Source organism: Heloderma suspectum, chromosome 2 (genome assembly GCF_057233095.1).
Source record: "Heloderma suspectum isolate Gila_16-S chromosome 2, 16-S_ref, whole genome shotgun sequence".
In the NCBI taxonomy this organism is placed as follows: Eukaryota; Metazoa; Chordata; class Lepidosauria; order Squamata; family Helodermatidae; genus Heloderma; species Heloderma suspectum.
This window is the reverse complement of record NC_139459.1, coordinates 181,013,696-181,029,294: the sequence shown is the minus strand read 5'-3', so window position 1 is coordinate 181,029,294 and position 15,599 is coordinate 181,013,696. Positions and strand designations below refer to the sequence as shown.

The window sequence follows — 15,599 nt, the reverse complement described above, 5'->3', positions numbered from 1 at the left end:
GGTGGCAACTGGCAGCTCTTGGGGGAGTCGCCCCTCTTTTTTTCTACCCCCCCAAACCCCCACTGCCTGTTGAACTTCTGCTTACAATGCTGCAATGAGAGGCATGGTCTGTTCTTTCAGGCTACAGGGAACTTGCTGGCTGTCTCATGTGTTTTCTTGAAATATGAACCAAATCCTTCACCCTGGATGCCTTTTTAGAATCATGATTTTTGTCAAGAAAAATCCCTAAACTTGCCAGGAAAGTAGAGTTCTGTGACCTGAATGGATTATGCAAATTCTCTGTATAGTTCTGGCTCTGGTACTCATGTGAGAAGGGGCTATGCAGATACAATCTCCTTACCTGTTCACAGCCCAGCTTCTGACATTAGGCATTGCCTACATGTTGTCAAGTTTTATCTTCAAAACAGTGGTGGCTAGAAGCTTCCTTTTTAAAAAAATAAACCCAAAAGCTAAGATTCTCAGGCTTCTGAATCCTGTTTCTAATTCAAAAGTCTATGCTTTCATGGTCCATTTGTGAAGACACTGTATCCATTCAACTCTGTGTATGTTTTTTTTTCCTGTGACTAGTGGGTTGTTACCAAGACAAGGCACTGTTGGAGGGATGGTGCAAATCCAATTGAAGCAATGTATTTGATGTTGACATGAGTTTACTTTTCTGGAGGGGCCTATCACAAACACTACAGGTGGACGTGGGAGGGGGGTGATGGGAGATGTGTGCATAGTGACTGTATCAACACTGACCAGTTTCGTACATAACAACATCCCAGAGTAAGGGTTGAGTATGGGTTGTTGAATCCCAGGTTGTCATCACGTGCAAACCCAGAACCATGGATTAACTATGGGTTGTTAATCACAAACAACCCAAGAAGAGAACCCATGGTTTGTTGTTAGGTTGTAAACTCTGGCTTGTTTTAACTATATGAACCCAGAACCATGGGTTGTTTCGCCAGGCTACAGAAGTGATGGGCAAGAGTGGTAAAAAAAAAAAACCTGGCCACTCTACATGCCAGTACTTGGAATCATAAAATAGTAGGGTTGGAAAGGTCCTATAAGACCATTGAGTCCAACCCCTTTCAGCACCGCAAAGGCATTTGAGATACAAGGAGGGAGTGGACAAAGGAGGAGGGAATCAAACAACCCAGGAATTGAAAAAACAACTTGTGCTTCGTCTGGCAGACAAATCATGGGTAAAGTCTGGGTAAGGCAACAGCCCATACTCTGGGTTGTCATTACATACAAACCAGGTCAGTGTCCAGAGTAGGATGCACCATGTCCCCTTCAGAAAGTTACATTGAACCAGGATATGGAGCAGGGGGGTGGGGATAAGAATCTGGACATGGGTATGTATTTGATGCATTGTCAGTGTTCAGGAACACCAAAACTCATCTCTGTGTAAGTAAATTCATTGATATAGTAAGCCTAGTTTTCACTGGGTTGTAGGGGAAGGGGCTGAGCATGGCGCTACAGCAAAAAAGTAGAGGCTTGGGGCCATGAAGATTGGATGAGGTGTGTCTTCCTGGCACAGGCCTGTTCCCATTTCAGGCCTTTTGTACTTGTGATGACTGAATAGAATTGTTTTTCAAAGCCTTCCATTAATTAGGGATTAAGTAGGGATATTTTTTTAAGGCAGCCCCAGCAAGTCATTCATCGCCATCATTGTCATTAGCACTGCCTTGGGGCTAGGTGTAAACATTTTGTATGTTTACCCTATTTGCTTGCTCTTTTCCCTGCAGCCAAAGGGGCTCCCTGGATAGTAGCTGTTCATACACTGCTCTTTGCTGGTCATATCACTGATTGATTCAGGGTTGGCTCATTAGGCAGGGTGAGGCAGCCTGCCGCAGGTGGGAGATTTGGGATTATCATTTAAAGGGCAGCAAATTATTATTTAGTTCTGTTGTTTTACCACATATGGTGGAGCCAGTTTTATTTTTTGCCTGAGATGCCAAAATGTCTTGGGTTGCTTCTGCATTGATACCAGTTTTCATCAGAGGAAGATAGAGCAGCTTATAGGTGGTTCCCAGGGCAATCTTCCTTACAGACAACTTACAGGACCAAACCTGCTTCACTTTAGCAGTACGTAAGAACATAAGACAGCCCTGCTGGATCAGACTAAGGGTCCATCTAGTCCAGCATTCTGTTCACCCAGTGGCCAACCAGCTACCCATGGGAAACACACAGGTGCAAGATGAGTGCGAAAGCACTTTCCCACCCATGTTCCCCAGCAACTGGTGTACACAGGCATACTGCCTTTGATAGTGGAGGAGCTGAACTAGCAATAAACCCAGTTCTACTTTCTCCTCCTGCCATGTGCCTAACTTGAGATCCAATGTGGCAGTTTGTCAGCCTCAGTTTCTACCTGTAAAATGAGGTGGAGACAGTGGATCTGCCTCACTTCATTCTCTTGTGAGGAAAAATGAAAAAGGAAATGCTTGTTACCTACCTTTTGCCTTGGGGGTGATGTCAGCCATGTGCAATGCAAACCTCTGCATATTTATTTTGAAGTAAATTGCACTGATTTCTGTGGGGAATAATCTTTCATTAGAGCATTTAGGATTACGTCTTGTGTAAAAGAATATCTGATAAAAGGCTGCAACTTTAGGGTTTCCAATGTTTTAAGATTAATTATGCAAAGGTTTACATTTCTGTAACACCTACCTTTTGCAACTTCTGTTATCTTTAAATCTATAAATATATTTCTGGGTTATCTTGATTTTTTTTAAGGAATACTAAAACCTCCTCTGGAAACTTCTACCCTCAGCAAAAATCTTAATTGCCCCCAAATGACATTCTCCCCCCACCCCCAGCAATCCCCTATAAAGAACAGCTGTGCAAAACATGGAAAATGGGTGTAATGAGAACACTTTGCTGAATTTGCCCAGTTAAAGGAAGGTAGATGAAAAGTATACAAATTCTGGATTGACTTAGTTACCTCTTTAAAAAAATTTAAAATCTGCTTTTCTAAAACTCAGTAAGACCTGGATAAAAACAAGTATATCCATACCCTTCCAAATGAAATGTTCATTACGTGTATGATCTGATGCATGTGACTTGGTTCTGTTAGGGATTCATACCCAATGAGAGGAAGTATGTGCAAGGGTGGGTATTGTATTAGAAACTTCACTAACACTGATGCCAGTAGCTATGCTATTGGGAAATGGATCTAAACATGGCCCCTAAATGAAAGCAGTGTAGTGTAGTTAAGACATGCATTGCTAGCTACCAAAGGATGGTCACTTCTGCTTCTTACTTGGAAAGCTAAATATGGCCTTAAAATTGACCAATGGCTTGAAGAGATGTCAGTTTTGGCAGTTAAAAGACTAAGAGCTATATATGATGTGGGGATAAACCACATACTTACCTTTTTGCCCAGAAGGAGCTTATTGATAAGATACACCTTTCAGATCACCCAATGATATGTACAAACAAAGGAAAATGCAGAGCAAGGACATTATTAGTACAATATCCACTACAGCCCAAGAGTAAACTCCCTGTGCCTCTCCATTCCTTTTCTCTCAGTTTTCACTCCCCCAGTCTAGTTTGACATTTGTTCTGTTTTTTATTGTAAAATGGTTTATTTTAAATTGTGAAAAAACCCAAACATTTCAATAAAACTATTAATAACAGCCATGATTTTCTAAAAATCTGAAACTTGCGCAAGAACATCACTTTGGAGTTGTTCCTCCTCCCTCCAAGGCTAGATCCTTGTCAGGGTAGGTCACTCCTTGTGTCGAGCTGCTTCCTGTTCCAGCTGTTTGAAATGTTTGCTTTGTGCTTAGATGGATGAGTGATTCTCGGAATCCTATGGCAGCACAGAGAATAGTGGAAAGGGTCAGTGGCTTGCATTTTTTCCACAAGGCTGTAGAAGCCAGGAAAGATTGGTTCAATATGTGGCTGTGCTTCATGAGAGGTGTACGTGTGCACGCACAGACGTGCACTGGGGACTATGATGCTCCTTGCAGATTAGAGCATGTTTGCAGTAGCTGTTTATCTCTGGCTTGCTGCTGGCACTGCTGCTGTAGAATTCCTGGTTGAACAGCGTTCATTTGATGATGGGCACATCCAGCATAGAGTTTCAATTGTCCCGGGGATACATGCAATTCTGGCATTTAGGGAAACTATTTCACTCCTCAGTCCAACTCTTCATTTATTTTTCTGTTAGAAACGGAAGCTTTCTAGCCCTTAAGGCTGCAAAGACAGACTTTAAAGTATGTGTGCAGTCTTCAGTGAAATCTCCAGAACGTACTGCTGTCTCCCTTACCATTAAATATAGTTGAGTTTGGGTGTCATGAAAGGGCAGCAAATAGTTGTTGTTGCTGTTGGGGTGATGATGATGATTATATTTTTACTGCCAGAGAGGGGGAAGAAGCGCTTGTGGGATTTCCTGCCTCGGGTGCCAAAATAACTTGTCTGGCCTTGGATACTGTGTGACACGGGGCGGTGGAGGATTATTTGCTGCTCTGCCTCAGGTAGCAAAATATATTGGGCTGCCTCTGTCACACAATGGCCAACTGAGCAGGAATTTCAATAGTTAAGAACATAAGGGCCATTCTGTTCACAGTGGCCAATCAGCTGTCGACCAGGAACCCACAAGCAGGGCATGAGTGCAACAGAACCCTCCCACCCATGTTCCCCAGCAACTGGTGTACATAGGCTCACTGCCTCTGGTTCTGGAGGTAGCACATAGCCATCAGGACTAGTAGCCATCAATAGCCTTCTCCTCCATGAATTTGTCCAACCCCCGTTTAAAGCCATCCAAATTGGTGGCCATCACTACATCCTGTGGTAGCGAATTCCATAGTTTAATTAAGTTGGGGGAAGGGGCTTTAGTGTTCAGCAAAGTTCCCTACCCCTCATGTTACTAGGAGAATAAATTATACAAAATGAGAAGATGTGTGCAAGTTACTTCAACTTGCATATTTTACCCAGAATTCTGTGTGTTCCTGGCATGAAACTGATATATAAATCTCTCAACACAACAACATGAACTGCCCTGTTGCTAATGAACTTACAAAATTTAATTCATTGCCACCGGATTTTGTAATGGTCATTACTGTGAATGGCCTTTAAAAGGGCTAGATAAACCTCTCTGTAGTTACTAAATCTGATAGCCACAAGGTCAGTGTTGACATTCAAAGACTGTCTATCTCTCTGGACAGGCTAAAGTGAAACTCTTCCATAATAACACCTTTTAAAAACTTGTGTAAGAAAATGGTTAGACAGAAGTCTGAAATGTATATCTGGCAGATAAGGAGGTTTGGATAGAACAAGAGGGGAGAAGGAGCACTCATAAGCAGGAACCAAAACACAGCAAGAGCACCCCCTAAATTGGAAAAAGAACCAATCCCCCCAAAACAAATAGGATATATAAATGAGTATAATATTACAAAATCAATTTAAAAGTCACAGTGACATAAATTACAAGGGCAATATCTGAAAATTAATAAAACAAGACATGCTAGTCCACAAATAGCAATATGATGGTCTATCTGTTGAACGTTACACAGCCCTATGGGAAGCTAGCCAGCTAGCTTGTTTTACAACACAATCCTTAAACAAAGAAACCAGCTTCTATGAGTTGTTGTTTTAAGGAATTGTAGACATTTCGGGTGCTGCAACAACTTCAAAACTTGCTGATCTCCAGAAGTGCTAGAAACCATAAGTAGCCAGAGACTTGCAAAATAAGACAAGGAGGTTGCAGAATGCTGTGTCTTGGACTCCTAGCCGACCATTTGTTGGTCACAGATTTGAAATGTGAGGAGGAAAAAACTAAGGAAACACAAAACCTACACTCATTCTGTGGATTTTTTCCATCATGTTGAAAAGTGGCCTTGCATATCCACAGAAGTGGATATGTGATATTTGCAAGGATAGGATTTTCCAGAATGTGGTTCCCACATGTTCATTTGGATCGGACTGCTGTTGCACATTATTCCCCATTTTCAAGGCGCACAGACTGGCTAGTTATTGTGCAGCTATCCAGTTTGACTAGCGTTTGTCATAGTTCCCTCTCAGTTGCTGGTCAGTTTGCTGTTGTACTCCTCTCTCCATTTTGTGAAATAGATTTAGCTGCGGAATATCTTTTGCAATGTTACCACATTATTATTATTATTATTATTATTATTATTATTATTATTGATCCATTATGACATTATACCTTGCTTGTGATCCCCCTGGAAGACAGAACGTTGGTCCAGTTGGACTCTCAGCCTGGCCCAGTGTGATGCTTGTTGTGTCGTCCTTTCTCTGTAGCTCCTGGAATATGTGGGGAAGGGGAAGAGCATAATCGATGTGGGTCTGGCACAAGCCCGGCAGCCCCTGAGTACCAGGAGTCACTACTTTGAGGTGGAGATTGTAGATCCAGGAGAGAAATGCTACATCGCGCTGGGCTTGGCTCGCAAGGTAAAAAGCTTTGGTGGAGGAAAAGGCATTGTTTCTCTCTCCCTCCGTTTGTGTGCGTGTGTGTGTGTGTGTGTGTGTGTGTAAGTAACAGTCCCCCTTCTCATGCAGCTGCTCAGGAGCTCCTTTCTCTGTTGCACCATCTCACGTGGCTGGGGTCTGGGTAAGAATGAGACAACTATGTGGCCATAGCCATTTGCTGGGGTCTTCCCCATGTGGTTGACACTCTCCCTTCTGATGGTGGGCCAGTTGGATGGAAAGTACCCACGTGATCAGCCCCACACACACAATCACATGTGAAGGAGCTCACAGTAAACAGCCACTAGTGTGGTGAGTCGCTGTACATGTTCTGGCTGCAACACAGAAGCCATTTGGAGCAGTCTCTGTGTGTTGGTTATAACACATAAGTTGGCTTTAAAATGAAACAATGATAGTTCACGAAGGAAGTAACATTTTCTCTTGCTGGAGGACAGTTAGGGTCCATTTTTATATGATTGGTTGTTACAGGGGAATGCCACAACCCTTCTGTGGTTGCTCTTTTTTATAAATGCATCCTCACATGGTGACATTGAGGTTCAACCACAGGAAATCTAGTTACTGAAAACTAGCACTGCTTTGCTGGTTGTTATTTCTGATGTCCTCCCATTTGTGGGTGCAGTTTGTAAGAACTAATAATAACTGCAGATGAACAATGAAGGGATATCTCCTAGTGCTGATGTTTCCCTATAAACTCATCCTTGTATCAACAGGAAGAGTAAGATCTCCAAAGGAGAGGCCCAAAACTAGCACCCTCTTTTAAAAAAAAATTCAAAGGAAATTCCTCTGTGCAAAAAGATACACGACATCAGGAAAGACTTGAGGTGCCCCTAGCAGTTCTGTGTGCTGCCATAGGTAGACCACTTTTGAGAACCCTGAGGCTAGATCCATCTTCTGGCCCCTCCCAGCCTTGGGATTCCATCCCTGTCTTCAGCCACGCTTCTTTGTTCTGCACACCTTCTGCTTCTCTGAATTGCCTGAGCCAGGCTGCCTTCGCCTTGCTGAATTCCAGATAACAAATTAGAAGCAGGCAGAGCTGTACATTAGAGCTGGATTGGCGTCTGTCCCTCTTCCTTTCCTGTTAGATGCAACCATCTGGTTCTGTTGTTTGCCTCCACACATGGCCTGGATTCACGTGGCCTTTGAGGCTGGGCCAGTCCATTCCCTCCTCCTCCTCCTTGCTGCAGCAAGCAAATCCCAGCAGCCATGTGGCATCCAAGAAATAGAGAACTGGATCAACTTCCTTTCACCCTCCCTTGAGTTCCTGTCCCTGCAGGAGGACAACTTGCCCCTAAATGATCTGGAGATTCTACATCTGGAGTGTGTGTGCGCGCGCGTGCGTGCGTATGTGTGTGATAGACAAATACATCCCACTAGAACTGCTTCTTAGGAGACCTATTTCCAGGTCAGCTGGAACCCAGGAACTGACACACCGAGTCTGAACCACAGCCAGTAGAGTGTGATGACAGAAAATAATATGCAAACCCGCTTTTCCTAGACAAGTGTTTCCCAAACTTCTGATAGCTGAAGCACACTCTCCCAGCCCCCATGGATAAAATTGGAGAGACATCATTCTTCAGAGAAGGTTTGCTTCAGAGTGTGAAATAGTAAAATTCATCTGCTCTCAGAAGACCTCACCATCTGTGTTTTTGTATAGCTCATTTATTGGGGCACGCCTCCAACATCTTTGTATCAGGAATGACAGAAGGATTATTTCACACCGGATGTAGAGATATACCTTGATTACCTGTCCCCAGAGGTGGTAGGATTGAAAGGGGTTGAGGCCAGAGTTGTAAAACATACAGACGCACAACAGGCAGCCTTTTCTTTGGGTGGATACCTTGGGCTCCTGAGAACCTCTTTTTTATTTCTCACGGCATATTAGTGTGCCTTGGCACAGTTTGGCAATTACTGCCCCAAATTAAGGCGTTTCAGAAGTTAACGACTACTGTTGTTGCCTCTTAACCACATAAGTGATTCTGTTTATGTCTATATTTGGTTATGTATATGTTTCACACTGCTGTCACCACCTCTTTTAAGGCAGGGGTAGGCAACCTGTGGCCCTCCCGATGTTGTTGGACTCTCAGCTCCCATCAGCTCCAGCCAGCATGACCAGTACTTTGAGATGATTGGAGTTGTAGTCTAGTATCATCTGGAAGGCCACAGGTTCCCCACCCCTGTCTTAAGAGGTGCAAGATTTTTTAAAATTAGAGCTGCATCTCTAGCCAGTGTAGATGTGGCATAACTCATGCCATTGCTTTCTTAATGCTTGTAGAGCTGAAACTGCTTAACTTATCCTAGGTCTAAAATAATTATCTTGCATTCAGCCCCCCAAACAATGGGGAGCTAGTGTAAGTGCTGTAACCTAGATTCATGTGCATCGGGTGATCAATCCCTTCTGTGACATCTGTATCTTAGGATGTTCCCTGTGTGCTAATTTTGGGGAGCAGAGAGCAGCACTATATAAATACAACTTTATTCATTTCTTTAAAATGTTTGTATCCTGTCCTTTGGGAGCACAAGGCAGCTTACTTAAATGCACTAAGACAACAATTCAGACAGTAAAATCTAAAAACTCTTAAGAACAATTGGATGCAACAGGAAAAAAAATGCATCAGCAGATATTAGGATGCTTTTTGCAAAGAGTGTAATGCCGAGAGGGTGAAGCTTGACCTGCAGAAGATGGACAGTGTTTGGATCGGGTCCCAGGCCGTGAAGGGCTTTAAAGAGAAGTATCTGCACTTTGAATTCAGTCTAGATACTCCTACTGTTTTGCACCAACTGACGATTCCAAATATGATGAAGATAAACTAACCTTAATTTTAAATTTAAAGGATGGTGGTAGAGTTAGAATTGAAGAACTTGAATATATTTTTCTTACTTAGGATCCCCTAACCCTGCTTTATTCCATGTCCTGCCCCTATAATACTCCTGCCTCTAGCCTAGTGAAAGAGGCAATACCAGGCTTGGCTGGTACATGTTGCTGTTTAAATTCTGGGAACTCCATAGAAGTGCTGCTGAATCACCCTAGTGTGTGCACTGCTGGCTGGCACCCTGTGAGCTTTGGCAGCTCCAAGAAGGGCTTTTCTTCCTCCTCCCACTTGTGGCCCTGGGGGATTTGTGGGTTTAATCCCCGAGAAATAACCTGTCCATGCTGAATCACAGTTCCCCAGGGCATCGGGATGCACCCTTCTGAGCCGCACAACCTGTCCCTCTGATTACATCCTGCTGTTGGGAAGATAAAAGGAGGACCTTGGTAGCTTGATAGTAAACTTGCCATTTATAAAAACAAACACACACCCCTTTAGTGGGAACTCCTTTTTAAATAAAGGAATATTGACAGCTTGACATTTTTTTGCCAAAAGAATCTCGGATGATTAAACAGTGATGCTGCATGACCTGTCCTGTTCTGTTTCTCTCTCGCTCTAGGACTACCCAAAAAATCGGCATCCTGGCTGGAGCAGAGGATCTGTGGCTTACCATGCAGGTGAGTGAGTATTGGCAGCACCCAAGAGCCAAGGTTAGGGCCTAGTGGGAAGAGCAGTTTGGTGGCGTTTAGATGTACTTTATTTTCTGTGTTTCCTTCCTCCATTTCTCTGAAAACTGGATTGGGAGGTGGGCTGTGTACAAATCCTAAAACCAATTAAAGTGACAATAAAAAGTTCAGTAAAAACTGTTGAATTGTGGCATGCTTCATATGACATCACCTCATCTTTCCAAATGCCTTTTGAAAAGGAAAGGTCTTTACTGTTCATTGGGGGGCAGTTCAAGCAGAGCTTCTCCAGATAATCTAAGGGCACAGAAAAGTTTTTATGGGAATAGGCATCCCCATAAATGGATAGGCCCCAAGTTGTTTAGGGATTTAAACGTCTAACATTTGGAATGTCACCAGGGCTCTGTGTAATGCACAGTTCTGCGATTGCCCTGCACAAGAATGGAATTGGAGCACTTGAGCTTCTTGGAGACCTTGGCAGTTTCTTTTAACACTAGCCTTTTGGGATATGAATATGCCTGGAAATGTGTATCATTTTATAAAATAAAACAAAATTGTTTCCTATGGGGCAGGGGCGGGGGGATGTGTAGGCAATGTTTGCTGAAGTCTCAAAGGCTTGTGCATGGTGGATGGCTTGGAAATTGAGCAGGACTGGAGCAGTTTGGTAGTATATCATTGGTTGTCCTTGTGATAGCTACGAGAACCACAGTAAGCCATGCAAGTGTGGATGTGCATAATTTGTGTATTCTATTCAGGTTACAGAATTTTTTTGTTTTTAGTGCAGAATTTAAATAACACAAAATTTGGAGTGATTTTTCTACAAATGTACACACATCCTGGATATCAGAGGGCATGATATCCTGCATCAAGCCTGTGAGCGGTGCCCTTAGCCACTCTTATCTGTCAGTACAATTGGGATAAGTATCCCAATCTTTCAGAGTAGGCTGTGGCAGTTAGTTGGCTACTTGGTTAGGTTAGTTAATTAAGCACCATTTGATCAATCTAAGTAGACACCCTCAGTTAAATGGAAGAGCAAATTTTAATTTTCAGTACAATATTTACAAAAGAGAGTAGGCAGCAGGCACCATCTTAAGATGGTTTTCTGTCTATGCAAGAGAAAGGGAGGAACGCCTCTTCTGAAATGGTGTCTGCCACCCATGTTTCTTGTAGGTTCTGCAAATGTGAGCAAGCCTAGTTTTGGTTGAAATCTTGGTTGCAGAACAATGGCTGAGGCCGCAATTATACCCATTTACCTCAGTGGGTCTTACTTCTAAGTAGACATAGGATTGCTCCATGGATGCTGCAACACTGTCATATTTACAGTGATAATGACACGTTACTTTTCTAACAAAGGAAATGTGTTCATAAGTAATTTTGTTTATTCATATGTGTATGATTAAATGTGATCAATCAGTTGAAATGCATATGACTGATTTAACTACAATTGATGTAGCTGGATGGCAGCCCTACATAGCACAGAACCTTCCCCAGGTGGGGAAGGCAAGAGAAGAGGGATCACTCTCTGCCCACTCTCCCTTCAGAGGGGGAGGGGCTTTGGGGAGGGGCCTTGCCCAAGGCACTGCAGGCTGGAAGGGCCAGACAGACAGGCAAAAATTGGCCCACAGGCCAGAGGATCCCCATCCCTGGCATAGGCAGATGAGTAGATACTTGAAAAGGTATGGTCTTGGGCTGGTGTTCTTTGCTAGATCTTTCCAAAGCATGTTGCTTGCTCCTCTTGAGAGGCACATTTGTGGGAAGCCTGCAGGATGGGGGCGGGGGGGCGTAATGTTGGGTAGGAAGGACAGGTTGGGGGAAACATACAGGTCTTTCAGCAGCTCTGTTAAACCTAACTGAAAGCAAGACTTAACTAAAGCAAGGACTAAGTCCTAAGCCTCCTTCCGGTGCCAGGGCTCGCCCCATATCAAATACTTGTGAACAGTGTCTCCAAGGGTGTGCCAAGAACACTTTCTTCACACAGCTTAGTAGTAACAGCCAGCTTGAAGGTACCTAAGCCTGATCTGGAGCACAGTTTCAGATTTCAGTGGTAGCAGGGCAACATTCAGCCACTCAGTATGTAGAAACAGTATGGGAACCTGTAGCCTGAAAAACGAGATTGGTGACTTACGCATACCCCTGCTGTACCCAAAAGGCATCCATTATTTGTGGGGAAGGTTTCCACACTAGAGGACAGGGCTGCCAGGCAGTCTTGATTTGTATATGTTCTAAGTTAGCCACTTGCTGGAAGTGTATGGGCTGTTCAGGCAGTGGAGACCAGCTGTAAAACAATAGGTGGTGTGCGGTGAGGTTAGTTCTTTCTGCATCCCTTTGGTGGAAGGTCACGGAATACCGAGGCTCTGAAGTTTGGCTTGGTGCAAAATAAATAAACTTGCGAACCTTAAGGCACAGAAGATGACAAGACATTGTCCTCTAGGGGACTTACTAATTGGTCTTAGGTTTTGCAGACCCGAGTTTAATTATCTTGTCCTGCATATACTTGCTGGGTAGCCTTGGGCATGTTGTGTTTTGTTGGCATTGTTACTATTGACAGATGGCGAGCTTATAATGAGTTGCTTTCAGGATTGCTGTGAAGGATGAATGAGACTAAAAATGGTCAAAGGCCTTTGCATTCAGAAAGTGGTCGAGAAATGTTCACCAGTAGAAATAGAGTGGGAGCGTGTTCCTTTCCTGGATGCATAGTCAAGATGGCTTTAAGTGCAGGTGATCAACCCGCCTAATATAATTTAATCACACTGTTGTCTTTAACCACATCAGAGTGGTGAAAGGGTGGATTTCCCTCCTCTGCCTTTTCAGTATATGCTTTATGGTTGAAAGAGGAATCCTAATCTGAGTTGGCAACTGTGTATATCATAACTAGTTCTTGCAAGACAGACGAAAAGTCTACATCAGTCAGTAGACCTAAAATGGGGTGTGTGGGTGGGTTCAGAAGTGCTAGCAAACTGATTCTTAACCCAACACATTTTGAGTCATATAGGGCTTCTTCACATGGAGCTTTTATCCTGATATTGAGATTGGTTATTCACAGAAGTTTGCGGGTCATTAGATGACATCGTCAAGCTCCAGGGTGTCTCCTGCATTAAATGAACTTTATTCCATTTTTTGAAAGTTCAGAGATAATGACCTATCAAATAACAGCGCTTGAGTTCCCTCCGTGAGTTCCCTACTGTGTCCAGTTCTGGGCACCACACTTTAAGAAGGATGCAGACAAACTGGAGAGGGTTCAGAGGAGGGCAACAAAGATGATCAGGGGGCTGGAAACAAAGCCCTATGAAGAGAGACTGAAAGAACTGGGCATGTTTAGCCTTGAGAAGAGAAGACTGAGGGGAGATATGATTTGTTGTTGTTGTTCAGTCGTAGCGCTCTTCAAATACTTGAAAGGTTGTCACAGAGGATCTCTTCTTGATCATCCCAGAGTGCAGGACACAGAATAGAAGGCTCAAGTTACAGGAAACCAGATTCCGGCTGAACATCAGGAAAAGCGTCCTGACTGTTAGAGCAATACGACAATGGAACCAATTACCTAGGGAGGTAGTGGGCTCTCCCACACTGGTGGCATTCAAGATGAGGCTGGACAGCCATCTGTCAGGGATGCTCTGACTTGGATTCCTGCATTGAGCAGGGGGTTGGACTCGATGGCCTTGTAGGCCCCTTCCAACCCTACTATTCTATGATTCTATGAAAAGAGGAAAACCCGCAATAAGAGGAGCTAGAACGCAGCACCATCTAGCGGCTGTATAATGAAACATATCGAAGACTCAGATAAGGGGGGAAAGGAGGGGGGAAAGGAAGCGTGTGTAAAGGGAGTCTGTTGTGATCCTGCATTTAAAACAGAAGCAGAAAGCCTCATTTTAAATGTGGGATTTTAGGCTGGTGTAGAGATGCTCATAGACTCTTTGTATGACAAGAAAAAGTGTTAGACCTTGTGCAGAAATCACTTGTTTTCTTTAAACATTGCATTTTAAAATATTACAACCATCACAAGTGGGACCTGCAACAAAATGTTGCAGTGTGGGGTGTTCCTATTCAGGAAGACAGACAGCCATGCCCTTTTCCAGGATACTCCATTCCATTTCCCCCTCTCCTCAGTTGTCAGCCAGCATTCCATGACCACTGATCATGCTATATCCTCATTGAGCTGTTCTTGCCCAACCCCCTGGTTTTAGTTCCTAAAGCTTTTTTGTCCTTCTGTAAACCTTGTGAATAGATGGTGCTGTTTTGGCTACATAAGGATCCACACTAGGATAATGAGTTTGCTATTAATATATAGGATACCTAAACCAGAGTTGAGGATTGGATACAAACCAAGGTGTAAATCCACAGTTTGAAGTGGGTTAGCAAACCATGGATTGCATCAGCCATTGCACTAAACAAACATGACCAAGGTAGTTTTCTCACCTCTCTGTCCTCTTGGCTTGCAGGTGATAAGCAGGTCTTGGTGGTACTCACTATGATTAAGCATTATGTTTGCTTTCAGTCAGGAAATAATTCCACATGGAAGAGTCTCTGTCTTGAAATGCTCAAGATGCATATGAGTAAGGTAGTGTTTCTTCAAAATTTCTGCCCTCAGGAAACTCTTTAAATACCAATTATGAGTTATGTGCTATAGAGCGCTTTCAGTTCACAGAGCATGCAGCCAACCTTAAGGAACACCTTGCATGAACTGAAGCTGTGCCCTAGAACACGCTACCATATCCTTTCCTTCCCCCCTACCCACCCTCATGGCTATGCAGTTCAAAGCAAAATTGGTAACAGCAGAGAAGCTGCCTTTTAGTTAGCTTATCTGCCATTATCTTCTCATTTATGATCTCCTGATAATCTTCTGAGTTATCCCAGGGTTCCTAGAAAACACTGTTTGAAAGTATGATTAAGACAAGAATTTTACTTGAACCTTTCAAGCTCCTCCCCCCCCCCTTTTTTTTTTCCAGCCTCATTCTTGGCTTGGTTTCAGTATAGCTGGGAGCGGTTCTTACCCCTGCCGTCACCTTCAGTTCCATTCTTCACCATGCTCACACAAATGTTCCATCCTCTTGGCTTGGCACTTTTCCTCTTTGTAGATAGTCTTGCTGGGGTTAGTTCCTGCCTTTCCTTTCCAGAGCTCAGTGCCAGAGGAAGTTTGAGAGAGATGTTGAAAGCCCTGTCTGAACATCAGCTGCTTCTCACATCCTCCTTCCCTTCTCTGACTGCTATGTTCTTTCCTTGAAGTGAGTGGGATGTCAGGCAGGTCATACTGCTTGCATGTTAACGTTGGTATCCTGTCAGCAAATGAAGTAACCAGTTTGCATTGGATCAGTTTCCTGATCAGCACATATCAGCAGAAGTTGTGTTGCAATTAGACCTGGGAAACCAGGTCAAATCCCAACTCAGCTACGAACCACAATTCCCCATTTTTCAAATAGCAACTTTAGCAACCCACATCACTAGGTGGTTGGTTGGATGAATGAAGGAAGGAAATGTATTTACTTGATTTGTACCCTGCCAGAAAACGGCACTGATGACAGCGATCCACCCTTGAGCTTTATGGTATAGACAAGGCTACCTACTATTTGCACTTATACAGCACCTAAGCTCTTGGGTGCTTAGGAAACAGCAATACGTAAAAACTATTCTCACTTTTAAAAAACCTAAATTCTGCAACTAGTGTAAATTTAAATGCAAG

The 15,599-nt window shown here is 43.5% G+C and overlaps 1 protein-coding gene across 1 annotated transcript in view; it reads left to right on the top strand.

Moving 5' to 3' along the window:
- The window catches only part of SPRYD3 (SPRY domain containing 3), a 47,772-nt gene that overhangs the window by 20,833 nt on the left and 11,340 nt on the right, over positions 1-15,599 (top strand). The window contains exons 7-8 of the mRNA XM_084836547.1: positions 6,250-6,399; positions 9,862-9,919. Coding sequence (XP_084692673.1) covers positions 6,250-6,399; positions 9,862-9,919 — 208 coding nt within the window. The remainder of the gene's footprint in view (positions 1-6,249; positions 6,400-9,861; positions 9,920-15,599) is intronic.